Below are 24,260 nucleotides of genomic sequence, written 5' to 3'. Positions count from 1 at the left end.
ATGGATTCTTCAGGCAATCCACCACAAAGGATTCCCAAAGACTTTCACATTCAGATCAGCCTCTGATTATAGTGCCAATACATGACCATTAAGAATTTCTACACCAGTGAAAGCCTCTGAAATCACTTAAGAATCAATCCTGTGCACTTCTTTGACCAGAAAAGACAAATAAATCCAACCAGGGACATAAAAAAACTGCATTAAAAAGGTACAACAGGTTACATTTCAAGACAGCAAAGAAAACCAAAGTCTAAACCCAAGCTTTCTGAGTGAGAAGAGCAGCATCAATCCACTGAGGAAAACAAAAGACGACGTGATTGATGAAATGTCTGCAGATGTTATTCTTTAGTGTCCCAAAATGTTAATTTCCCTACTGCGCCTAAACTGGATTATTCATCACTTGGCAGTGGCTGGTGTGACCCAAGTCCCTCATGTCATTGTTTGGCCCCTCTTCTCCACGACTCTATCACTGTGACACCAACGGAGCTTAGACAGAGATGGATGCTGCGACGGATAGATAGAGAAATAAGAGCACGAGGACTCATGATTGATTGTACGCTGGTTAGGATGCTTGGTACAGGAGTTCAGCCTGGTGTGTAGCGGTGCATATTTGTGTGGTTACTCTTTGTGGTTTCATCACACGGCCATTGTCATCAATGTGTTTTGGAAATATTTATTTGAACCTTCCAAAACTATTTTAATCTCTCTTCAGTGAGTACAAATACAAAACAGTTTAATCAATCATCAAACTCTGAGAAATTATGGTTTTATAATCAATGATTAAGTCCAAGGACATGGCCAAATATGGGCTTTGGCTTTGACTATCTGGGGGAATTAAAAAATAGCAGGACTCTACAGAACAAGACGAAGGGACTGGGCTTTGAAAATGTTGCTCAACTTGGACAATGTCCTTGATGTGACATATGAAAAAGAAGACAACAAAAATTAAACTGACTGCATCTAGTAAATATATAAGTATATTTGAAAGATTTGTTTGTGGCATTTCCATAACATGGATATGTTCTGGTTTTTGAACTCGTGATTGGACAAGATATGTCAGTGTAAGATATGTCATGTTGGGATTTGATGTTTGATAAAACCATACATTGACAGAATGAAAAGACAACACAAATAATGCTTAGTTTTAGCCCTACTTTCAGCTAAAAGATGAAAAAAATTGCCATGTTTATCTAAACTGCAGGATTAAGGCAAAAAAACTAAATAAATCTTACATCACAGTTACTCTACATTGCATTTGAAGAGGAATTTTCTCCACAGAATGTGACCAAAGAACATTATAGTGTGGGTTTCCAACAACATAAGGTTCTTTGATCTGAAAATGTGACCAAAAATGAGACCAAAGAACATTATAGTGTGGGTGTCCAACATTATCCCTCCATCATTTATAGTTCTCAATAATTCACAGAGTCAAACATCAGTCAGCCAATCTGGTGGTCACAAAAGATGATGCTCTCTCGTTCTTCTGATGACAACACTCTTTTAACATCACATCATGACTCTGGAGAGCGCTACTCAGTACTATCAGACTTATTTTCAAATGGAGCATTTTAAACAAACAATAAATCAATCTACAATTGTAACCACGTTGACTTTCTCCCGAGTGTCATCATTAGTGTGGTTTATTTGCTCACCGAGCAGTTTCTGAAAGCAGACACAAGCAGAGGGCTGAGCTCTCCGGCTCAACTGCTGATGTCACTGTGCTGCAGCAGTAAGTGCCTCTCTGCTCCCACTCTGTTGTTTATTTGGAAGTCATTAGTGCTGCCCAACTTGGCCCCAGCTGATGCAGAATCAAATCAGTGATCTAATTATTAGCCAGAAATGAAGTCCATCATGGGAGCAAAGCCTGCTCTGTTTTTTTCAGCAGCAACCTGGTGACTAACACACATTTACCTTAAGAATAATCAGGCAGAGTGACAAAGTGCTTTAAAAACACTCCCACTGCCAAGAGGTCACAACTTAGTCAATGCAACAGCCATGTCCTCTATTACATGATGCATGAATGACACCTTAAATCCCTGATCGAGAAGTGTAAAATAATGGAAACCAGAATTACTGCCTCACCATCTCCCCTTCTGTTCCTTAATTATGGCGTTGAATAATGGCCAGAACAGTTTTCGCAGAACATTATGATGTCACAGTGAAGCTGACCGTTGACAGTTTGGATATAAAATGTCATCACTTCATTAATTTATGCTATGAGACATTTGTGTGAAAGTGTCTCATAATTCGTGTATGAATTCTTGAGTTATGGCTAAAAACGTGTTTGACCTTTGACTCTTCACCACCAAATTCTAATCAGTTCATCCTCGAGTCCAATTGAACATTTGTGCCAAATTTAACTAAGTTCCCTCAAGGCAAATCCCTTAGTTTGTCTTATTAAAGTAACAGCATTTGCTTTGTCCTTTTTGCAGCAGAAGCTCCCACTGGCAGTGCCAGGACAGTAGCAGACATTTAGAATTTAGAGGACGATGACGAATAGATGATTGTTCCTTTTGTTTATGTAGGTTAGGGGAATCAAAATGACACAAAGAGAAGGAAAACAACACAATACCAAAACAAGATCATAAATCCATGCATCCATATATACTCTGAATTTTCCGGAATCAACATCCCAGGATTCAGGGTTTATATGACACAATATATATATAGCCATAATATATTATCCTGCATAATAGTGAAGGCAAAGTTTGTTCAATGAGAAGAGGCTAACACAAGATTTAACCTGGACCAAGCTGCTATGATGCCATACAAGAAAGAGATCCACTTTTCCTTATCTCCAGGTCTCAGACAAAACCAGAGTGCACATGTGGTCAGACCTGCTGAGTGCCCGAAAGAAAATATCTCTTGGATCCATCTAAAATTTGTTCCAGACCCTCATTTCAGTCGAAATGATTGTCTGTTTTTCTCCAGTCCCGGATATACACATTTTGTGGCTATAACTGTGTTCTCAGTGAAGATGGGAGCAATAGCAAGGTATTTTTTATCAAAGAGAGGAAAAAAAGGGGTCAGGACATAGAAGAGCCATGGCTGCGATAGTTAATATGAGAACACATCTGCTAGAGCTGTCAGAGATCTATTTAAAGTTAGATTTGGATGTAGAGAGAAATATATGGAGCAAATGGCTGTTGAACTTCAGACATGCACAGAACTCATCGTTCCTTCCACTCATTGTTCTGGCCCAAGTACAGTACATAACACCTGATCCCGATGAGGCTGTGAGCACACCGATACACCAGAAAACTGTGCTATATTTGCACATGTTATTGTTTCTCCATGTCTGTCTACATCACATGGTTTCCAATCACACCTACTGTGTATACATGAGATACACCACCAAATGCAAGAACAGGAGCTTTTACAGTACATGGCATTTGTCATAGCAGCAGTATTTCACCACCAGTCAAATCCAATTTAGAGGAAGCCCATAAAAATCTAACAAATCAGACAGCCTCAACTCTTGCTGCCCCTTTCAAAATAAGCTATTTTAACAAGCTAGCCACTGTCTGTCACTCACAAATACAAGACAGTGACATAGACTGATGTCATGTTCCAGGCCACAATCTGAGAAATATCAACACTAATAAAGTGAAATTAATGTTGATCTTTCTCGGTGGGAAGGGAGACTACTGCTGTTGCAAGTCATTTCAGCTGGTATGCTCTACACTATTTTCGGCAACATTTAATGTGGAAATGAAAATATACTCATCTTTGGTAACCTAATGTAGGAAATATAAAAAAAAATCCTGATGACAGCACATCATCTAACTAATATTAACACACTAACAATCATGATTGAATTTCTCCTTTTGTTATGACTGGCAAGTAAGACGGGAAAATCTTCAGTATGCAATGGATTAAATGCTATGTGCCATAAAGCAGAGACTGAAATTGAGGTAATCGGCCTGCTTACTCATTTCTGCATTTCAGTCCATTGTGATCCAGTTAAGATTGAGGGGGGAGTAACTGAGGGCTTTGGGTTCGTCTCTAAACCTCTAAAAAGGGTCATCTTCCTTGTTGACCCCAGCCGGAATCGTTTCCCGAAAAGGAAATGACTGCAACCTCCACTGCGCTTGGGTCATAAGCTAGACTTGAGCAGCCAAACTACAAAGAGCTTAAACTATTTATAGGAAAACACTGCTACAGTACAATGATCAGGGGGAAAAGGAACCCTACAAGATGGAAAGACAGTTGGACTCCAAGGTTACACACCAGCTGTCAAGACCAACAAGAAGCCTTGCCTTTTCCCTGCTTTATAACTTAAATCCATTTTCCTGCCTCTCCAAAAACATTAAACTATCCTCTTACATTTTACTTTGTCGATTTTGACATTTAATACATGTAAGAAATACAACGGCTACAAAGCTGTCTGAAGCAATAATCCAAGTTATTTAAGTACGAGTCTAGAAAAAAAAACATTCCAGTATTTTTTCTTTGAATGAAAAAACTGGAATTTATTGAGCCTCAATGTCCCTTATGAAGACAGACCAATTCACCTGAATTAAATCATGTATCAGCAATTGCAGTTGTGTTTATTTTGGAATAAATACAACTGCCATGCCAATAGTACTACTAAACTGTAACTCGGTAGTGCTCTAGGAATGTGAATTTAATATTTGAGTCTTTGTAATTCACTACATGGCAGGATAACCTCTGCCTGAAAACATGATCGTTGTTGACTGTATGTAAATAGTTTTCAAAAATATAGCCTAACACAGAAATATTTCAAAACACTACATCTCTTTTAGATTACACTGAAAACACAATTTTGTGATTGGTCAAAATTCATTTTTGATTAGCTTCTGTAAGGAGGAACGGCGAATGGAAAAGTTGATTTTGAGTGTTGATTTAAAGCTTGCTGTGAGTTTGGGCAAAGCTAGACACTCTGGTTGCAATGTAACTGGTCCTTGGGCCTCTGATTTTAAACTTGTACAATGATTGTGAACAAGGCTATGCCAGGTGATGTAAAATTCAAAGCTTTGTAAATATTCAGACTCCTCAAACCTTGTCCCAACAATTAACAGAAAATGATTGATGCCCATAAAGCAGGAGAAGAATATAAGAAGTTAGCAAAGTGTTTTCAGGTAGCCGTGTCCTCAGTTTATAGTGTAATTAAGAAATGACAGTTAACAGGAACGGTGAGGGTCAAGCTGAGGTCTGAAAGACCAAGAACGCTGTCAAAGAGAACTGCTCATTGGATTGCTATAGAGACACATTAAAACCCCTGTTTGACTGGAAAAGACCTTCAGGAAGATTTAGCAGAGTCTTGAGTGGTGGTGCACTGTTCTACTGTGATGCAACACCTGCACAAATATGACCTTCATGGAAGGGTCGTCAGAAGAAAAAGCTTTCCTGTGCCCTCACCACAAACTTCAGAATAAAAGGTTTGCAAAAGATGCATTTTGGAAAAAAGTGGACCGCTGAAGTTAAAGTAAAACTTTTTGGCGGCAATGAGCAAAGGTGGAAAAAAGGGAAAGATGAAACAAAGAAAAGAGGTGTCCATGAAAAGAACACCTTTCCATCTGTGTAGCATGAGGAGGATCGATCAACACTTTGGACTTGTGTTGCAGCCAGGGGCACTGGGAACATCTCACTGATAAGAGGAAGAGTGGATCCAATTAAAAATCATTAATATGAAAAGCAAATTCTCCAAAATTCAAAACAGAGAACCTCAACAGGTGCAAGCTGGAGGGTTTTCCAAGGCCCTCACAGTGCCCTGACCTAAGCATCCTAAAAATCTTTAAATAGGCAACTACAAGACTTTTGCAAAAAAGAATGAGTGAAAATCTCCAAATAAGAACTGAAAGACTCTCAGGTGCAACAAACATGCTTTGATACTTGCCAAAGGGGGTTTCACTAAGTACTGACCATGCAGGGTTCCTGATCTTGAGGTAAAGGTTGGATAAAATAGTAATATTCCTTTTTGTATTATTATTATTTTTATGCCTTTACTGGGTAGTGAAGGTGGAGATTAACAGGAAACATGGGACGGACAGTACAGGAACTGATAGGGAGTTCAGTCAAACCAGGGACTCACTGCTCAGGGAATTTGGTTTGGGCCCCAACTATTCGGGTATTGGTTACTCGTTTAGCTTGTTCACAGTAACAGAAATTTTGATCAGGGGGTTCCAAACTTTTGGAAGCCACCGTATATACTGTTACAACATTAACTCAATGGTTCCCATACCAAACTAACTGTGGAAATGTGTGCAGACACTAAAAACTTCAACATGTGGAGCCAATTACAATACCAGCAGGTGGCATAGATATTTTGGGCCATTACAGAAATAAAGAGTTGAGTTCCCATCAAATTTATGCTTAAAAGTCATTTAGGGTCTAAACATAGGCATAGTGACAGGCAATTGTTTCCAGGGCCAAAATCATTTGCCTCCTTCTTACTTGCAGCGGAGCTGGGCTAATTCTCAGTTACAGCTCTCCCATCACCCACTCAAGTTCATATTATTGGAAACACTGACATCAAGCTGAAAAAACGAGAAGAAAAACACACCAGTCAGAGCATTAGAGCAATGATCCGTCTCTAGTTCAATACGGTAACAGGAGAGCGGGCTAAAACAATCAGCTTTCCTTTCTTTCTCTTCCCTTCTCCCATCGGTGTCGCCCAAAATCAGCCAAACATCTGCCATTCCTTCCCAGCAGAAGGGAAGGTCGTTTGTTTCCAAGCCGAGATCACTCAGTTATACAACCTCTGGACGTGTTTTGGTACGAATGCTCAGACAGGATATTACAGGATAGTACAACACCATGTTTTCCAAAATGGAAGCTGGTCATCAGGGTAGAAACAGACAGTGACTGGTGTATGAGACTAATACAGATGAAGTTACCTAGTCCATCACACAATCCACATTAAGAACATTCCAATTCAATCATTTTAACTTGTGGTTAGTCTGACAAATTGGTTTATAAAGTCTTACAATCCCTCTGTTGAGATTCATCTTCTTGTTCCTCTTTAACTCAGAATAGCAGATTTAATTGGCCCAATAATTACTTCAGCCCTGAGCTGTGTATTGTAAATCCAAGTTGGCTAGCCCAGTAGAGAGAAATATCACGGCTAGAGTCTACCCACTCCTGCTAAAGTGTCTGTGACAAAGACTCTAGTCCCCTATCACTCAGCCTCAACACTTATTTATTATTGCTGTGGGGAAATTCATCCACTCCGTTATCGACCTGCAGTTTCTGAAGTGTTTCTTTGCCTGATTGTCAGAAGAGAAGCTGATAGACTAATGTTCTGGGCTCACCGTCAGTGTTAACATTATATATAGCACTTAAAATAATTAAATAAAAAAAAACAAGAATACATGTGTACATCTTCTTTGTAGAGTAAGACTCTAAGGCTTCGGCATATTAACTGCTATAATCTTCTGAGAGCGATGCATCAAAGGATCTAATTGTTCACCTGTTGACAAATGATCGTACCCAATGCTTATATCTCAGGTTCCAGCAGGAAAACAGTGTGGAATGATGCACTCTGCTCTGTATAGCACGTTCTACCTGTGATGGAAGCTATTTATGGACTGATGGGTCATTTAGCCAGAAATAACTCAAAAGCACCATTAGCTCTGAGCAGATCTGTTTCCAGAACACAAAACTCTTTTTTACTGTGTATCTTGATAGCATGAAGAGAGGGGTCACTTTATCTTGTCGGATGTATGGCAAAGGATAACAAGGTGGATATGGTCGTAACATGAATGTGAAGTCACTTGCTCTAATGCTGGGGCGTGTGTGTGCTCAGTACTAACTGTGTCAGGGTTGTGGTGGTGTGAGGGAGTATCACTGTCCAGCAAGTTACATGAGGCAAGTCCTTCCATTGCAGAACAAGTATGTCTGATTGCTCTCGCACAGCGGTGTGTAATGTGTCTGGAATTTTTTTTTGACAAATGTGTACAGACACACATGCACATTAAACTTTACCATTCTGTTCATCCAGCTCATTGCCAATCTCCTGGCCCATTATCTTCTGTCGGCCGATGACAGCTGCTAGTGCATCCAAGCCTGCATCCTGGGCTGAGAAGAGAGGGGAAAGAAATTTAAAAATATTACACTTACGGAAAAGTAGATAGAGAAAAAAATGACAGAAAACAAGACAGAGGAAAATCTTCAAGGAAAAAAAATAGTCAACGTGACTACAAAAAGACTTACATGCACAAGAATTCATTTCTGATGGAGGGGGGGGGAATCACAGTATACACTACTGATAATATAATGAGGCAACTATTTGGGACGTAGGAATGAAAGGCAGTGCCACATGTGAGTCATTCAGTACTTTACCCCACTCAGGCTTACTCCTTTACAATAACTGTGGAAGGCCAAGGTAAAGAGGAAAAACAGTGAAGCAGGAGAGAAAAGAAAAGAAACAGAAATGAAAAAAGAAAGGAAAAGAAAAGAAAAAAGAAAAGAAACAGAAAAGACAAAAGAAAAAAAACAGAAAAGAAAAGAAAAGAAAAGAAAAAGAAAAGAAAAGAAAAGAAAAAGTAAAAAAAAAAAAAGAAAAAGTAAAATAAAAAAAGAAAAGAATAAATGATTTGGCCTCTGTAGGTTTCCAAGTTTGACACACTCTCTACCACAGGAATTTTTTATGACCGCAGGTTCAGGCGCTCACCATTACCCAGCTCCAGCAGAAATCCCACAGGGGACTAGAAACCTCCATGTGGTTTGGTTTCACTGTCTTAACAGGAATCTCTGATCCCAAACCGACAATAACCAGAGCCGTAATGGAGACATAGCAATGAAGTGTCACATGGAGTCAGGTGAACTAACATCTGGGTGTTCAAGTCATGTCAGAGCCAGGAAACAGGAAAAAGTAGGCAATGTCTTAGAATATGTCTTCAATATGATCACTTTTTATATGTTAGCATAGATCAGTATGGCCAGTACAGTTCAGTTCATGTCCAGTGTAGAATACTCTTTTATATATTAGTTGTGCCTCCTCCCTGAGTCCCAATTGTGTTTGGGTTATGTATATATACTGTTAACACACAGACATTAAGAGATGTTATATGATAGGGCATCATACTATATATGTTGGTGAGTAACATATAAGGGTAAATATGAGTTACAAATACTTTCCCAGTGAAACAGGACAATGTTCAAACTGTGGATGTGTGCCACCCCCATATTTGGTCATAATGTTAATTTATGAAGGAGAAACAAAACAGCATACTTGAAAACATCTTTGCACGAAAACACAATGGAACATACGGTCAGAAGATTTCAGAAAGACAAGCAGTTTATCTGAAAATATAATCAAGCTTGGCTGTTATTTATCCACGTGTAATTACCATCAATGATTCGTTGTTGCTGCTGTTTGATCTCCCCGAAGGTCAGCCCTCTGGTCTCCTCCGATTCGTTGATCAGCCAGGCGTTGGCCGTAACGCCTCCACTCGCTCCTCCAGCCATCAACGTCGACCTATGAAACATCATTATAACAATACTTAGTTTGCAAAGTGTTTCTTTTGAACAATGGGGCTATTATAAACAACAAAAGTTTGTTTAGGAGACCATGAAATTACTATTCCAACCAAAAAAGCAGAGCTTTTTAAGTATCAAACACAAATCACTCTACAGTGCACTACAATTTAAAGTGGGTTTCAAAAATACTCTTTTTGTCTGTCAATCACCATTCCACCATTCTCATCATGCATTAGTAAGCTTTGGCTATATAAGTAAACACTGCCTGGTTGGGATAGGGGTAAAATACACATCTGTGTAACTCTTACAGCAAACACATCTGTACAGAGCATGTTCCATTTTGCGATACTGTACTCTTTAGAACATTTTATGACAACAAAACCCTTCACATCAAAGTGGGAAAAAAATGTATTTATTTGCTCAATTTGCCTTTTAAGTTTTCTGAATGATTGAAAAATACCAGGTTAGTTTGCACAGTGTGTAAACAGTGCATGTTAATCTGTCACAGGAGTGTGGACTGCTGGGGAGGCCTCGCTCTAACAAAGTGACAGACCAGAGAACTCACTGCACTGTTGTGTGCAGTACTTAACACTGCTTTAAAAAACTATTCTTCTGCTAATAGCTTAAAGCTGTGTTTCAGACCCCCCCACCCCCCACCGCGCAGCTGTCTTGCAGTGATGGGTTCAGGGTCTCTGTGTGAGGCTGGATTTAACTATGTCTGCTGAGAGCAAGTCGTCTCTTGGTCAAGCCCAGGAAAAGTGACCCTGGCCACATGTTGGCTTATCAGTGACCATGGAAATAATACCATTACTATAAAAGACTATGAGTGTTTGCTGTGATTTTGATGTCCAGTTAGCATAATTCAGTCTTTCAATCATACATTTAAACACAATCGTTCAAAATAAAAAGTCAAAGCCTTTGAATGTGTGGTTGGTTAATCCCTTTTTTCCATAAGCAATGTATGATTTACTGAAGTGGTCAGTTGAGCATTGTGAGACGATTCACAAAGCTGGTTGTCTGAGCCTGATACCATCAGAGGAGTAGGTGAAACAAGGCATTCAGTGTAATGTCTCTGACATGTGTGATTACTATGACACTGTGTGCCAGCCCTCCACTTCCTCTATGCAAGTGCCCAGTGTGTGAAGATCCAATTAACCAGCCAGTGGGAAGCGCCAAAATCAGTCAGGCACATCTCTTGGCAGCAACAATCTGTTGGCCTGAGCAGCTAGGTCCTGACTGAGTGACTTGAACAGGCAAGATTTAACTAATTACAACTATTTCCAGTCCAATCAAATACAAAAGAAAGGTTAGTGAATAGTGGAGGAAAGGTGGGTCCGAGAGGCGACAGGGTGAACTGAGCCTTCAAACCTAGGCGCCATGTCCTTCTTTTGCTTAGTCTGAAATGGAGACGCTTAGAATGTATTGTTTCCAGGATAGATTAAAAAAAAAAAAAAAAAGAGCGGCTTAGATTATTCAAGCATGGCCAATCCACCCCCTCCCACATTCTGTCCGTCCTAAGAGACCACACAGTGGGAATGGGTCCTACCCACAAATCCAAATTACCCACCACATATCACTATTAAATTTAGGTCACACTGAGCAAACTAAAAACCATACGACCACATGATTACAGTTTGCCAAGCTAATTTATTAGCAAATGTCATTTGAGTTTGTTTTTTGAGGAGTTTTTTGTACAGAGCCTTTTATGTAATTGGGTGTGTGGTCTGTAAAAAGATGAAAGCCTGTACAAAGCACTGCTAAGCAGATCAATCCCAAAACCAAAGCTTGTGAAATATATTTAAAAAAATGCAGTCTCATGTCAAGGCATCAGTAAAAGTTGTCCTCTACACTGTGATGCTTGGTCTCATCGTACTGTAATTTCAGTTATTCCTCAAAAAAACATGGAGTTTTTCTGTAAATGTTGATGCCTCTGCAGTGTAAAAACAATAAAACACTAATTTGAAGTTAACAACACGACATCATTTCCTCTTCCTGTCCAAACAAACATCACCTGGCCCGCACCAGGTCAAACCTTACACACAGTAACGACTGCCTGCTGCCAAAGGTTCCTCCGAGCTGTCACACTGACATGATATCAGATGATGAAGAGGATATCAGTTGTGGCATCCAGCTCCTTGATTAGCTCCATAAGTTTTAGAATGAATGCTCAGTGGACGGTTATAAACTGTAAACTCACTCCTTCCATCAATGTTCATCAACACACACACACACACATTAATATGAATGAATGAATGTGTGTGTGTCCATTTCAGGAGGTGCCAAATGTGTGATCAACAGTGCAAAGCGAGCAAATCTCTTAATGAAAAAGGCTGAGCTATGAAGTTAAGCACCTTGTCAAAATGGCAGACAGACACTTCCTTCCGAGTGATAGCACAGGAAGAGGTCACGGCACAGGGGTCATACCGGATGTACAAAGACTTTCACAGAAAGTTAGTGACCGGTGACATATCATCAAAGCAGAGAACAGAGCCTATGACCCCTCTGGTCAAGGACAGAGACAAGAGAATGAGGATTCATTATTTTTAATTGGGCAACCAGCACTATACACTTTATATATGAAAAAAGATCTCAGAGGAAAATCTGAAAATGAAAGTGCCGTGTTCTGAGCAGGATGCCCCCTGAAGCATCATGGGGTGATGCTGGGTTTGGCCCTTCTGATACTGTTTAACAGTAACAGAGAGGGGTTCAACGTAGACCAACATTCCAGGGTTTTCTTGAACTACTTAAGCAACAGGCTGGGTATCGCAGCACTTTGTTTTTTCTAACTAAGTGCTCTCCATGTGGGCTATTTTAGACAGCAGCATGCCCTTGTGTTTTAAGAAATTCTCCTGCATGCATATGGTAAAAGTTCACAATCTATGTTAATGACTATTTGTCTGAGGTTTCTGTGGTTAAGTCAGTGAATTCCTACCATCTACAGGGGCGAAAAGAGGAGAGGGACATGTGAACTACTCGTGTGAATTTAAGTAAAGTACTTCATTGCTAAATATGTTGAGATTCACACAAACCTTTAAAATTTGGATCTAATGGTCGCTTCTCTTCATTTTTACTCTTATTTAGGATTAAAAAATCTGCCAATATTTTAATACCTGGAAGGTTCTGGCTCTGTGATGTCTCCCTTGAAGGTGGCATTGAGCTGCTTCTCTCTGGTTAGCAGGTCATCAACAAGGTTCTGCCTCCTGTCAGCTTCTGACTGCATTCTGGTGGGGACATGTTAAGGTCATGCAAAAGGTCAAAATTACTTTCTAATATCCTTTTTCTGCCAGAATTAGCAGGTATAAGGTACCGGGAACACTTGAGTCGTGGGGATAGACCTTTTCAAAAACACTCTGATGCCCTCTATAGGAAGACAACAGCTACTGCAAACAGAGGAAACCTCCATCCCAAAATGTAATCTCAATCTCATGACTTCCACTGCTTGTAACATTGTCAGAAGAAAGGATACATGCGGCGAGATGATGAAGCTCGCAACAAACCCTCTTTGAGCTGGGCAATACTCTGTTTCAGCTTCTGCAGTGACGCCCGCAGTGTCATGTTGATCTGAAAAGGCAGAAAATATTCACAGCAACTGACCACTAGAGAAAGAAACCTGAATATTTCAGGAGAAGTTTGGAGGGAATAGCACTTTACTTGTGAATGTGACACCTTACCTTCGCAGGGTTTCCCCCTGTTCTCTGCTGCCTGTTTCGTTCATGGATATTTTCTGCTATTTCCTGTGCCAGGCGACAAGTGGCATCATAGTTCTGTAACCTGTAGGTCAATCAATGAGACAGAGGTGTCATATAAATTGTCATTACCGACTCACAACAAACAAGCAGACACAGACAGATTGGGGGGCAAGTCATGTGGTTAATGTGGAAATGAAGAAAACAGACTGAATCCATGGTCAGTGCATTTGTACAGGGTGAAAAACAACTGACTTGTGTTTACCAATGTTGTGAAACCAATGGAAATATAAGAATTGTATAATAATTTAAAGCTCATGCTGTAAATACAAGCTACTTTGTCTGGCTGGTTCATAATGTCCAGTGTTCCAGTTTCAGACTGTTTTAAGGGTTTCATTATCTCGTTGGTCGTTTTTGATCCTGGAGTTTTATGTTGTTAAGCAAATATTTCAGTATTTGGTAAAGTTGTAGGAGCTAAACTAACAGAACAACGCTATATTAGCATTTAATGCAGCACTAATGTATTAAATTTTAGGGCGTTTCTGTTGTTAGTTTAGTTTAGTTTAGTTAGGTAGGTAGGTTAGCTTTACATCCATCATGTGACATTTTTAGCAATTTTCTTTTCCTCTTTCGACTCTGCAAACTCTACCAAGTTCTAACCCTGAATATTTAGTTAATAGTTAATATAAAAACAAGAAATTTTCCAGCACATAAACACAAAACAGTGTTATTCAATGGTCTGTTGAAGCTGGAAGTCATTGTATTTGGCTAACATTAACGTTGGTCTTTATGAGGAAGAGCTAGCTGCTACTTTAGCTAGCAGGATACAGAGAGAGTGGCTATCGGGCGGAGTAACGTCATTTGTAGTAGTTAATAATACAGTTGAGCGCCTTCGCCTTCATAACTTACCACAAATCCTGAGACATTATGATAAAAGTTGGCTAAGAAAAGAAAATCCACTGAGTTTGAACCATCCGGCAGTGATCACCTGCGAGCTGTTTCTTGTTTGGGTGTGACGTCACTACGGCAGGCTGCGAGGAACAGCTCCAACTACGAGGTCGCGTTTGAAATTTGCATGCAAAGTGACAGCTCATTATAATTTCACTGTGTGAAATCGATATGTTATCGCAAATGATCATCAGTGATAAACTAAATCCTTTATGCAGAAATATGCATTCATGCAGGATACACAGAAAGTGAGAATAACTTTCCCATGGTCCTATTAGACTTCGTCACAATATGGGTCTCCATAGACTGAACTGTTTTTAGTGTGAGTGGAGTAGTATTCAATTATGAATTCATGTTGTCCCAGCCTCCATGGAAACTAACATGAAGGAATGACAACATGCTTTCTTCACTCATGGCACGTAGGAGTTTGTTTTTCAACTGGATTACATGTGAAGCCCACATGTGAGATAAGTACGTCTAGAGGTTTTATGTTTCATAACCAAACAGTGGTTGTGTTTGGATCACAACATATATCTGTTTTGTAGAATAATAACCTTTAGAAGACTTCTTGGAAAAGATTCATTTGGCATTTTGATGCAGTTTCAGAGAAAAACCAAAGTGATTACCCCCCTTTTTCTGATGACCTTATTCTGAACAATGAATATTTTGATAGGTGACCCTGTAAAAAAAAAAAAAATCTTAATCATACAGCAGTTTGTAAATTGCAATAGTATTGAACAGTCCACTGTAGTAAGTGAGTGGATGTACAGTATGTAACATGACAATAACAGCTGCAATAAGTAGGGTTATTTGAAGGACAAATCATGTGTATAAAGAAGTGCCTGTGTTTTGTCATGTGATCTGGAAATTTTTATTCCCTGTATTTTGGGTCTGATTATGGCGGCATTGTGGATGCCGATTCTCTACGTACTTCTCAGAATGAGACACACTTTGTATGAAAGTTAAAACAGGAATATCAGTGACTCTCAGAAATCACCACAAACAAACCATGCTTGACTCACATGGCCACGGCCCGCAGGCTTATATAAAGCCCTGAGCACCCTCAGAGTGTGCAGTGAGTAACAGGAGACACATTACCTTCCTACTTGCATTTCTTTGAAGAACAAGACTGGACATGATTCATGTTTCAAGAACGCCAGAGTTCTCCATTTGTGGAAATATGAATTCAATCTCAGTGCACACAACCTCTGCCCAAGACTTGGACTCTATAGTAGGATGCAGAAGCAGGCAAAGGTCTCACTCCTATTACAGCCCAGAGGACATGAAGAACTATGGTGTGCAGACACACACAGATGAAACCTGTCTAAGACCTCGCTCCAGGTATGTTTTCATCACTGTTTTTGTTTTTAATCCAAAATATGTTAGTGATCAGAGCAGAGAGCAACATGCATGTTTGCTTATATTTGTGTGGATTTGTGTTTTAATATTGTGGAAAAATTGCACAACCTACAGATTATGGTCAACATAAAAATTAAAAATTAAAAAAAAGAGTACAGTATTTCTGAATACTCAATTAATACTGAATGAACTGCTGCTCAGGTCCTTTTACAGTTATGAGACATCAGAGCTTCACTCTGACTATGATGTGGGAAACTTTGACCAGTCCAGTCCAATGAAGCAGAGAGCAAGCTCCCAACACCAGCATCAAGTGACCAGCAAGGAGAACAAAGAGGGGGACGGGGCTGGTGTTCGAGTCACCTCTAAGAAGTCTAAACTAAACAAGCATTCTCCCTCTAGAGAACTAAGTGGTACTGAAATAATGTTTTCATAATGGCATGAAGATTTGCCTCGCAAAATGAAATAATTTTGGAATATTTGAGTCAATGTACACTGTTTAGAAAAATGAAAAATTAAAGGTATGTGTGTATGTTTTGCTTAGGCAGCAAAGGCAGCCTCAAGTCAGTGTCCATGATGACCATCTCTGAGTCGGACAACTGGGAGATTAGCTCCAGCTCGGGCATGAAGTATGGACAGTTTGTGGACTGGGAGATGATTGATCCTGAAGCTGCAGAAAGATACCAGCAGATCCTGCAGAGTGATCACCAGCAGCTGAAAACCATGGGCCGGGAAGGATTCTGGGCCATGCCGCACACACTGAGGGCCAAAGCTTACTATCACATCATCCACAGCATCAATTCCAGGTCAAGACAGTCACATTGAATATAAACATAAATGTAGAAGCAAAAAAATGTCTTCTCTGTCATGAAGACAAGCATATGGGGGAACAGATATGAACTTTGCAAAATATGTGTGTGCATTTTGATTTAAACCCACTTAAGCAAATGCTCTGTATGTGAATTGATGTGATATCTGCAGCAGGTCTGGCACGGCAGACAGAGATGTCTTCTATGACCTGGCCAAGAAGCTCTTTGGAGAACAGAAAATCAGCTCGCACCCAGTCCCAGAGTACATGGAGGCAGGAGAAATACCCAGGTACTTTGATGGAACAATATTGGTTCATGTATCATTGACATGTCCCTTATACATTTATAGAAAACATAGACCTTAAACTAACAGTTATTTGGTTAATTTTTCCATTCCTTGCCTTCTACTCAGAAAGAAAGTAATGAAAAATGCCACTGGTCTATGGTCAGAAGAGGTTAATGATGATTGAACATTATGGGATTAAAGATCCCATAAAAATGTTTAAGTGTTGAATTGTTACTCAAGTGATGAGATTTTGAAGCTCTCCTTTATTGTGTTCCCAATTTCTGACAGTGATCAAACATGTACACTTTTATATAAAAGCCTCGTCAAGTAGACCTTAAAAAATAGAAACTGTATAATTGTTACTGTGCATACACTCACTGTGCTTGTGCTTTTCTTATCCAGATACTGCCTCAACGAAGCTGGTCTGAACTCCGTTAAAAAGATCCTTCTTTGCCTGGGCAAATACTTTCCAGACATGAACTTTTGCCCCATCCTGCCTGCCTTGGTCTCCCTCATCATCCACTTCAGCCAGGATGAAGCTGAGTGTTTCCACAGTGTGTCCAGACTTATCTGCTACAATGACCCCAACAAGCGTTACATTGACCAGACCTTCCTCACATACCGCGCTTCCTGTATGACCTTTGGAGACCTCGCTAACAGGTGTTGCAGAGGCATCCGTAAGCTCATCGCCAGCTCTCACCAAAACCTCTTTGAGTTTTACTCTGACTGGATCATGTGGATCTTTGCTGACCTTCCGTTCACATACGCCATCAGAGTGCTGGACGTCTACCTCCTGGAGGGCTACAAGGTCCTCTACAGGTTCGCTGCTACTACATTTTCACATGTGATCAAAATCCTTAAATGTGAATATGTGATTCCTCAAGACATAGCCATTACTTCTGAGAAACAATACAGTAAAAGTATTTCACAATCATTCTTTGAAGGGTGGCATTGGCTTTACTCAGCCTCTACAAAGTATCTGTCTCATCTCGAGTGGCGGATGTGGAGGACTTCAGGACCGATATGAAAAGGTTTGTGCAGAACGTAGCTCGCCACTGCACAGTGGAGAAGCTCCTGGAGGCGGCCTTCATGATCCCAATGGCCACACGGAGAGAGCTCAACCTCCTGTTCAACGCCAATAAGGACGCTCTCATGCAAAAAGGTGTCAGCATCCACCAGAAGAGGTTGGTTAATACAGAATTTCATATAGAACAGACAGCGAGAAGCATATTTGGGAGGGGAATTGATGAAATAGAAGTACAGAACTCTTGATGAGGAATTATACTGGTTACTGCTATATAATTGTAAATGTTCAAACTTAACTTCATTTTTATCCCATCTTCACATAATATTTCTAAAGGCAGTCGGTGGAGACAGTGAACTTTACCAGCTTCAGCTCCAGTGTTGTGACAGGGACCGAGATGAGAGTCGTCTGGGCCTGGATACCTGAGCGCTTTGCCCTTTTCAGTCCCATCAGGCTGTTTAATACAGCTGAAGACGAGAGAAGTCTTGCTTCGTAAGTAACCTTTGGTCAATAATCTGATCCCCCGAAAAATCACCTCTGACACTAAGAGCTAATGTTACTTCATCAGCATGAACTTTGACCTGAAATACCTCTTTCATATATCAAAATGCTTTATATCTTTCACTTCCGTCTGTTCATATTGGTAATAATAAATGAGGCCAGCAGGTCGTTATGGATCAATAACTGCTCGACACCATGTCCCAGCAGTGAAAAACAGTTTCCCAGGTCTAGTTACGCAACAGAGAGAGGCAGTGTGTTTTCACTATAAACATGTTTGCTTTGAGTGTGATTGTCAAGTGACGTACAGTTTAGTGTTTGTTTCAAATGACCTCGAGTAGAAACGAATCATTCCTAAATGAGTGTTAAGCCATCTTTTATTTTGTTACACACAGTTAAAAAATGTTCGATGTAGAAAACGGTCAGTTCTTGAACGGCTTTTGAGTAGGTTCTGGTTATAGACAAGTTTGACCTGGAAAGATATCCTGTCTGTTAAAGTTGTGATTTTCTCTTGCATTTGAATCTTCCACCTCTGCTTCATAACATACAACATTTTCATCTTCAAATGAAACACTGTGAAGATGTGTCAATAGAACATTTATTTATAAGCTTGGTTTAGTTATCAATAACACTGCAGTTAATGGGATATGAAAAACAACCCTTGGGTATGATTTGTTTTCTCTCATATAGATTCTATTCACATGTGGAGGGACACGAACCAGTGGTCTTGATAATCAAAACTGTGGATGAAGAGGTAACATACTGAATATTGGGATATTATTTATTATTTGTTATAATGCTACACATGCTTTTCTTTTTGGTTCATCTGAAGTTTTAATCTAAAATGTTGTGATGCTAATAATGATGATCAATTTTGTACAGAACTGAAATGTTATTATTTCTCATTTCTCAGGTCTTCGGTGCCTTCCTGTCGACAGATATGATAGAAAGAAGAAAGCATGACTCTGAGGGACTTACATATTTTGGAACTGGGGAATGTTTTGTTTTTACGGTGAGACACATTCCTGCAAGTCAGAGGATTTTTGTGTCAGCTTCATATATTCATTGTCACTCACTGAAATGCCTCTTAAACTACAGTGAGTGTCAAATAAGGAATGTGATTACTCTTTCAGCTTCGTCCCAGCATGGAGCGCTACCAGCAGGCAATGGTCAACATAATGACCAGGAAAGCTCCCCCACAGCAGGTTCGAATCAGCAACGGTGCCTCCTCCCTGGTGTACAACAGTGGCAGCTCCCCCATCATCTCCACCACAGCCACCGCAACTCTGACCTGTCCCGCTGGGACTCCGCAGGACCCCAGCTATCTGACGATCCCTTTCACTGCCCCATCAGAGGAACTCATAACTGCCAAAGAGCCAAAGAGACCCAAGGAACAAGAAGCCTCCATGTTTATAGCAGGCGATGACAGTCAGCTCATTATTGGTATGTCAGTTGAACATATGATGAGAATAATTGAATAGATAGTTCTCTGAAAAACGGTGATGTCAAGTCAACAGTAATGTCAGCTGACAGTGTGTATCCAGGTGCTGATGTGTGTATCTTTTCTTAGGTGGCGACGGGGGGCATGCTCTCTGCCTGCAGGACGACCTAAAGGGAGGAAACACAGCACCTTGTGACACATTCAAGAGCATCCCACTCTGCAAGAGACATTTCAGGATCCAGTCCCTGGAAGTGTGGGGCATCCAGAACTCTATTTCCTTTTCCCACTGTATTCCCTCTCAGTGAAATAAGGAAGGAGCAGCCCTGCAACCATGGATCTCTTAGTGAATGCTGAACCAGTTTTCTTGATGCTGTTTCACTGGACTTGATTTTTTATGTAAATTTTAAATATTATATATTAGATATTTATTTTGTGAAATACACATTTGTGCACATATTGTGGAGCAACTGAGTGAGATTGTACTTGATGTGATGTGTACAGGTCAGGTCAAGTTTATTTGTAGGCTATGACACATACAATGCATTACTGAACTTAGAAAGTCTACATAAACAATGGTTCCACCCAAAAAATGTATTGTAATATAGGGTATTATGTGCTGATTGTAACCTGTGACCACATTGGAAGAAAAGTTAAAACTCTGTCTGCTTTTATCTCCCATTTAGTGTATTGATTATAGTTGTTCTGAAATGTCATAATCTGTTGGAAAGCACTACCTTTAGTTGATATTTATGCCTACATCTACATGTTTTTTCTTATTATTTTGCAGTTTATTTGCATTTGATACAAAATTAAAATCTTTTTTGTCACTTTTTTCTATCACGTGATAATCAGTTTTCTTCTCAGTGCCTAATTACTTATTCAGGGATGTAACTTATTTAGAACATTATATTTTTACTGTGCATCATGGGGTCAAAAGCAAATGAGCTGAAAAGCCTTTTCTGCTTTCTCATACAGGGAGATGTGTTCTGATCGTTAGGGAAAACAAGTATTTGTTTTTTGATAAAATACGAAAAAAAACAAACTATAACTTGCTTCATGTCGATGTAAGTCAGTGTATGATTTGGAAGTGTCTACTGTATCTATGGTCAGTTTAAAATGGTCCGCACATTATCTTCTTAAATAAAAGAATTACGTGGTACATAAGTCGTGCTTTCTTCTCATCATTTTAACACCACAGCACAAAATAGATAAATGAATAAAATTGTAATAAATAACTGCTTTCGATCTAAAAATTTTAACGCCCGAATTTACATGAGGTATTTGAAAGTACCATGTAAAGGGGGCGATGAGCATCTAGCCCGCAGTGCTACAGCTTGTTCAGCAAGCTGCTGCAACTAGCGACATTTAGCTGAGGAGTGTGGTGCATTTAAAACGTTGCGGGGAAAAGATGTGACGAACTTTGCTATGAAGGATTATTAGAGAGGTGGGACTCAATCTTACATGCCCTGCTAAGTCTGAAACGTCTCAGGTAGCCGACGCGACAACGTTAGCTTCGGCTAAGCTAGCTAACGTTACCTAGCTCTTTCTGTGTGCATGCGTGTCCCAGATAAACACTCACCGTCTGTTTTAAAGCTGCTTCGGGGATAAAATAGCTGACGATAACCTTTGTCTGTCATGATAAACTCGGTTCAGAGACATTTCAGCGTAGTTGCACTGCCTATGTGCGGATGTTACACACTGTACATGCACAACGTTTTTCTGAAACACCACCGGTTACTATGCAGTTCAAGGTGTACACAGGTGTCATCACCTGACAAATGTGTGTTTTAGCTTTAAGCATTATTCAGTCAATTATTTGCTCCTCTGTCCTAATAGCCGATGTGCAGTTTGGTTCCTCCAAAGCCAGCAGTGTAAATAGCTGTTTGGTGGGTCGTATTTATAGTATCAGTCTCAACAGGCGTTGCTGCTATGTAAATCTCCCACAACTGCTTAATACTGCCTCAGAAATAATGGATATCTGGTAAACAAGGCCACCCTTTGGGCAGAGGAATACCTCTGCATCACCTTAAAAAAATAAAAATACAGCAGAAGACTCCAAGATAGGGCAGGCTGATTGAGAAACAAGCTGTAATCTAAGGGGACCTTGTTGAAATCTTCTTCATCACGTTATCATCATGTATTTTACAAATCCACATCATGACACCAGCTCTTTTTCTTGGCTGCTAAACAAGTACATTCTTATCAGATATTTAAACTCCCTAATATCGACAGCGTATCAGTCTGAAAAGTTCAGCAACACTCAGGCTATATTGTATGTATCTGGAAATATCAACACTGAATCACTGCTGTTCAATACTTGTGTAATTTTTCCCACTTTCTCTGGTTTTGTGTTGTGCATGAAAAGGCTGCAGTCATGGGCCCAGACGCTGCATCTGTCCCTAAATCAGAATCTTCTGAGGAAAGTAAGTCAGTGCTTCTTTACATTTTCAGGTGTTTTTGGTGAACACCACGCTTAACAAGTCGGTCCATTCAGTCAGTTAATTAAGTATTCAGAGGGTATTCGTTGATGTGATTGTTCCTCAGGGCCTGCAGAAGTCGTTGTGAAGGTAATCTCAGAATCAGATTCCAATGATGCTTCAGCTGCTACTGAGCCAGAGGACTCCAAACAGCTAGAGAGCAACATATCAGACAAGTGCTACCCTTGCTCCATCTGTGGCAAGGTATTCGACAGGCCGTCAAAGCTAGAGAGGCACAAACCTGTGCACACGAGGAAGCCTAAGACTCTTCATCAGTGTCAGCATTGTGACAAGAGTTTCACTCAACAAGAGAAGCTGATCCGACACCAGAACTGCCACAATAGGACTAACAAGCACCCCTGTCCTGACTGTGGAAAAGTGTTCAACAGGCCTTCAAAGTTAGAGAGGCATAAGCGCACACACTCAAAGAAACCGAAGGTGCCTCATCAGTGCTCATACTGCATGAAGACTTTCAGCAAACTGAACAAACTTGTCCGTCACAAGCGAATGCACACTGGGGAGAGGCCTTTCACCTGCTCGGTCTGTGGGAAAGGATTCTCTGAGTCAGGTCACTGCAAAGCACACGAAAAGACGCACGAGGAGCAGCCAGAAAAGCCTCACTGCTGCCCGGACTGCGGGATGCGTTTCTTCAAGGCCTCAGAGCTGCGTCGGCACTTCCGCTCTCACACAGGAGAGAAACCTTTCAGATGCACCTTGTGTGAGAGCTGCTTCTCGCGTTCGGAAGGGCTTAAAAGACACATGAGGAGCCACACGGGGGAAAGACCATACAAATGCATTATCTGCGGAAAAGGATTTTATTCTCGACAGGATTTGAATATTCACGGGTTGACCCACTCAGGAGAGAAACCACATCTCTGCCCTGTGTGTGGTAAAGGCTTCTCGCAGCTGGGCAACATGAAAGAACATGAACAAAATGTTCACATTAAATCAGAGAAGTATATTTGCAATGAATGTGGGGCAACCTTCACACGGTACAAGTCACTGACAAAACATCAGCGGACACACACTGGAGAAAGACCCTATGTATGCCTCACCTGTGGTCGCAGATTTTCATGGAGCCATTCCCTAAGCAGACACCGGAGGACACATGCACACAGACAGATGTCTACAGACACACCCTAAGATGTATTAAGTTCTGAAGGACCCTCTGAGAATCTCAGCAGTTGAAAAGAGATGTCAAATCCTCATGGAAAGGACATTTCATCTTCAAGCTATTTTCTTGAAACGCACTCGAGCTAAAATTTACTAATTTGTGGTACAATGACAACTAATTTTGGAGCTTTTTAATGATTCACCTCACTGCTCTCTTTGTTATTTGTGCAGGGCTCCTGATTAACTTCTTGCAGACTTTTTATTGATCCAAGCGGACACACTTCTGGCACTTGTGTTTATTAAACTATGTTGGCAGTTATAATTAGTGTGTGCCTAGAATATGCAATGTTTTGCATAGATGAGTTCTTCGAATTGGGTGAACACAGATCATGTGGCTATTTAAGTACACTGCAGTTTGTGGGGCAGATCTGTTCACATCTCCCTTTTATGACAAATTTGGACTTGGATAATGTGGAAGCATATCTCATACATGGGAGGAATTTCTATTCATAATTAACCTAAAGAGCTGTCACAACAAGAGTAGAGTTGCCCTTCCAAAAGTTCTGAAACTCTAATAAAATATTGACCAAGTCTTTGCAGCTGTAATGATTAATGGAGATGCCAGACTTTAGTCTTGACAAAAGTGACTAGAGTGAATGTCGCTTTCCATAGTGATTAACTTAGTCAGATGTAATCTGCTGCTTTACTCTAACACTACCACAGAGGGTACGCAAAGAAGATTCGTGCATATTGCAGTCCATATCAGCAGTGATTCTTTTAACTGCAGTTATTGTGTTGAATTGTGTTAACCAGCTGCCCACAATAAACAATTGAATGCCAAAAATAGATTATTAATTTTTGTATGCATATATCAAATTATCATTAATATTGTTATTATTTTAAATAAACCTTCAGAGAATGGGTAATGCTATGAAAAATGCTGCTACATTGTTGTCCATGCAGGAATATTACCTTGCACTACTATTGGGAAACAGCAGCAGTTTTCCTCTGGTATGAGTTGTGTACGATTAAATGAATATGAAACTTGTTTTCTGTTTTTTCTTTTATTTCAGTCTGATTTTACATTGAGGTGTCTACCATTATATAATATGTACTTAATGCAATCCACTACTTTTCTCTGTGACACTATCTACATGCAGTACATAGTAGTTTACTGT

The 24,260-nt window shown here is 40.1% G+C and overlaps 3 protein-coding genes across 4 annotated transcripts in view; 2 read left to right on the top strand and 1 right to left on the bottom strand.

Moving 5' to 3' along the window:
- stx8 (syntaxin 8) overlaps positions 1-14,172 on the bottom strand; it is a 41,029-nt gene extending 26,857 nt beyond the window's left edge. Inside the window, exons 1-6 of the mRNA XM_071503764.1 lie at positions 14,040-14,172; positions 13,116-13,215; positions 12,911-13,005; positions 12,555-12,665; positions 9,315-9,442; positions 7,948-8,040 (exon numbers count right to left, since the gene is read on the bottom strand). Coding sequence (XP_071359865.1) covers positions 7,948-8,040; positions 9,315-9,442; positions 12,555-12,665; positions 12,911-13,005; positions 13,116-13,215; positions 14,040-14,056 — 544 coding nt within the window. The 5' untranslated portion in view covers positions 14,057-14,172. The remainder of the gene's footprint in view (positions 1-7,947; positions 8,041-9,314; positions 9,443-12,554; positions 12,666-12,910; positions 13,006-13,115; positions 13,216-14,039) is intronic.
- Positions 14,173-15,156: 984 nt separating this feature from the next.
- LOC139635828 (TBC1 domain family member 24-like) lies at positions 15,157-20,656 on the top strand. 2 transcript variants are annotated; one of them, XM_071503329.1, is made up of 11 exons: positions 15,157-15,419; positions 15,639-15,847; positions 15,979-16,240; positions 16,419-16,532; positions 16,932-17,348; positions 17,474-17,713; positions 17,890-18,045; positions 18,742-18,805; positions 18,965-19,063; positions 19,185-19,494; positions 19,622-20,656. In XM_071503329.1, the coding sequence occupies exons 1-11, from the start codon at positions 15,214-15,216 to the stop codon at positions 19,795-19,797; spliced, it is 2,253 nt and encodes a 750-aa protein (XP_071359430.1). In that variant the 5' UTR covers positions 15,157-15,213; the 3' UTR covers positions 19,798-20,656. The 2 variants fall into 2 exon arrangements, with proteins under 2 accessions (XP_071359430.1, XP_071359429.1); XM_071503328.1 differs by having other exon boundaries at positions 16,416-16,532.
- Positions 20,657-20,788: 132 nt separating this feature from the next.
- On the top strand, positions 20,789-24,130 carry LOC139635830 (zinc finger protein ZFP2-like). The gene is made up of 3 exons (XM_071503332.1): positions 20,789-20,936; positions 21,858-21,915; positions 22,037-24,130. The coding sequence occupies exons 2-3, from the start codon at positions 21,867-21,869 to the stop codon at positions 23,110-23,112; spliced, it is 1,125 nt and encodes a 374-aa protein (XP_071359433.1). The 5' UTR covers positions 20,789-20,936; positions 21,858-21,866; the 3' UTR covers positions 23,113-24,130.
- Positions 24,131-24,260: the final 130 nt, after the last annotated feature.

Source organism: Trachinotus anak, unplaced genomic scaffold (genome assembly GCF_046630095.1).
Source record: "Trachinotus anak isolate AG129_WGS33_773 ecotype Australia unplaced genomic scaffold, CSIRO_AGI_Tana_v1 ptg000019l, whole genome shotgun sequence".
NCBI classification, from domain to species: Eukaryota; Metazoa; Chordata; class Actinopteri; order Carangiformes; family Carangidae; genus Trachinotus; species Trachinotus anak.
Note: the sequence above shows the minus strand (reverse complement) of the source record. Positions and strands in the feature narration are given on the sequence as shown.

Coding starts and splice junctions, on each gene's coding strand:
- LOC139635828 (XM_071503328.1), top strand. CDS start 15,214: ATGATTCATGTTTCAAGAACGCCAGAGTTCTCCATTTGTGGAAATATG. Junction 17,714..17,889: donor GTCAGCATCCACCAGAAGAG/GTTGGTTAATAC, acceptor ATATTTCTAAAG/GCAGTCGGTGGAGACAGTGA. Junction 18,806..18,964: donor TCAAAACTGTGGATGAAGAG/GTAACATACTGA, acceptor CTCATTTCTCAG/GTCTTCGGTGCCTTCCTGTC.
- LOC139635830 (XM_071503332.1), top strand. CDS start 21,867: ATGGGCCCAGACGCTGCATCTGTCCCTAAATCAGAATCTTCTGAGGAA. Junction 21,916..22,036: donor ATCAGAATCTTCTGAGGAAA/GTAAGTCAGTGC, acceptor ATTGTTCCTCAG/GGCCTGCAGAAGTCGTTGTG.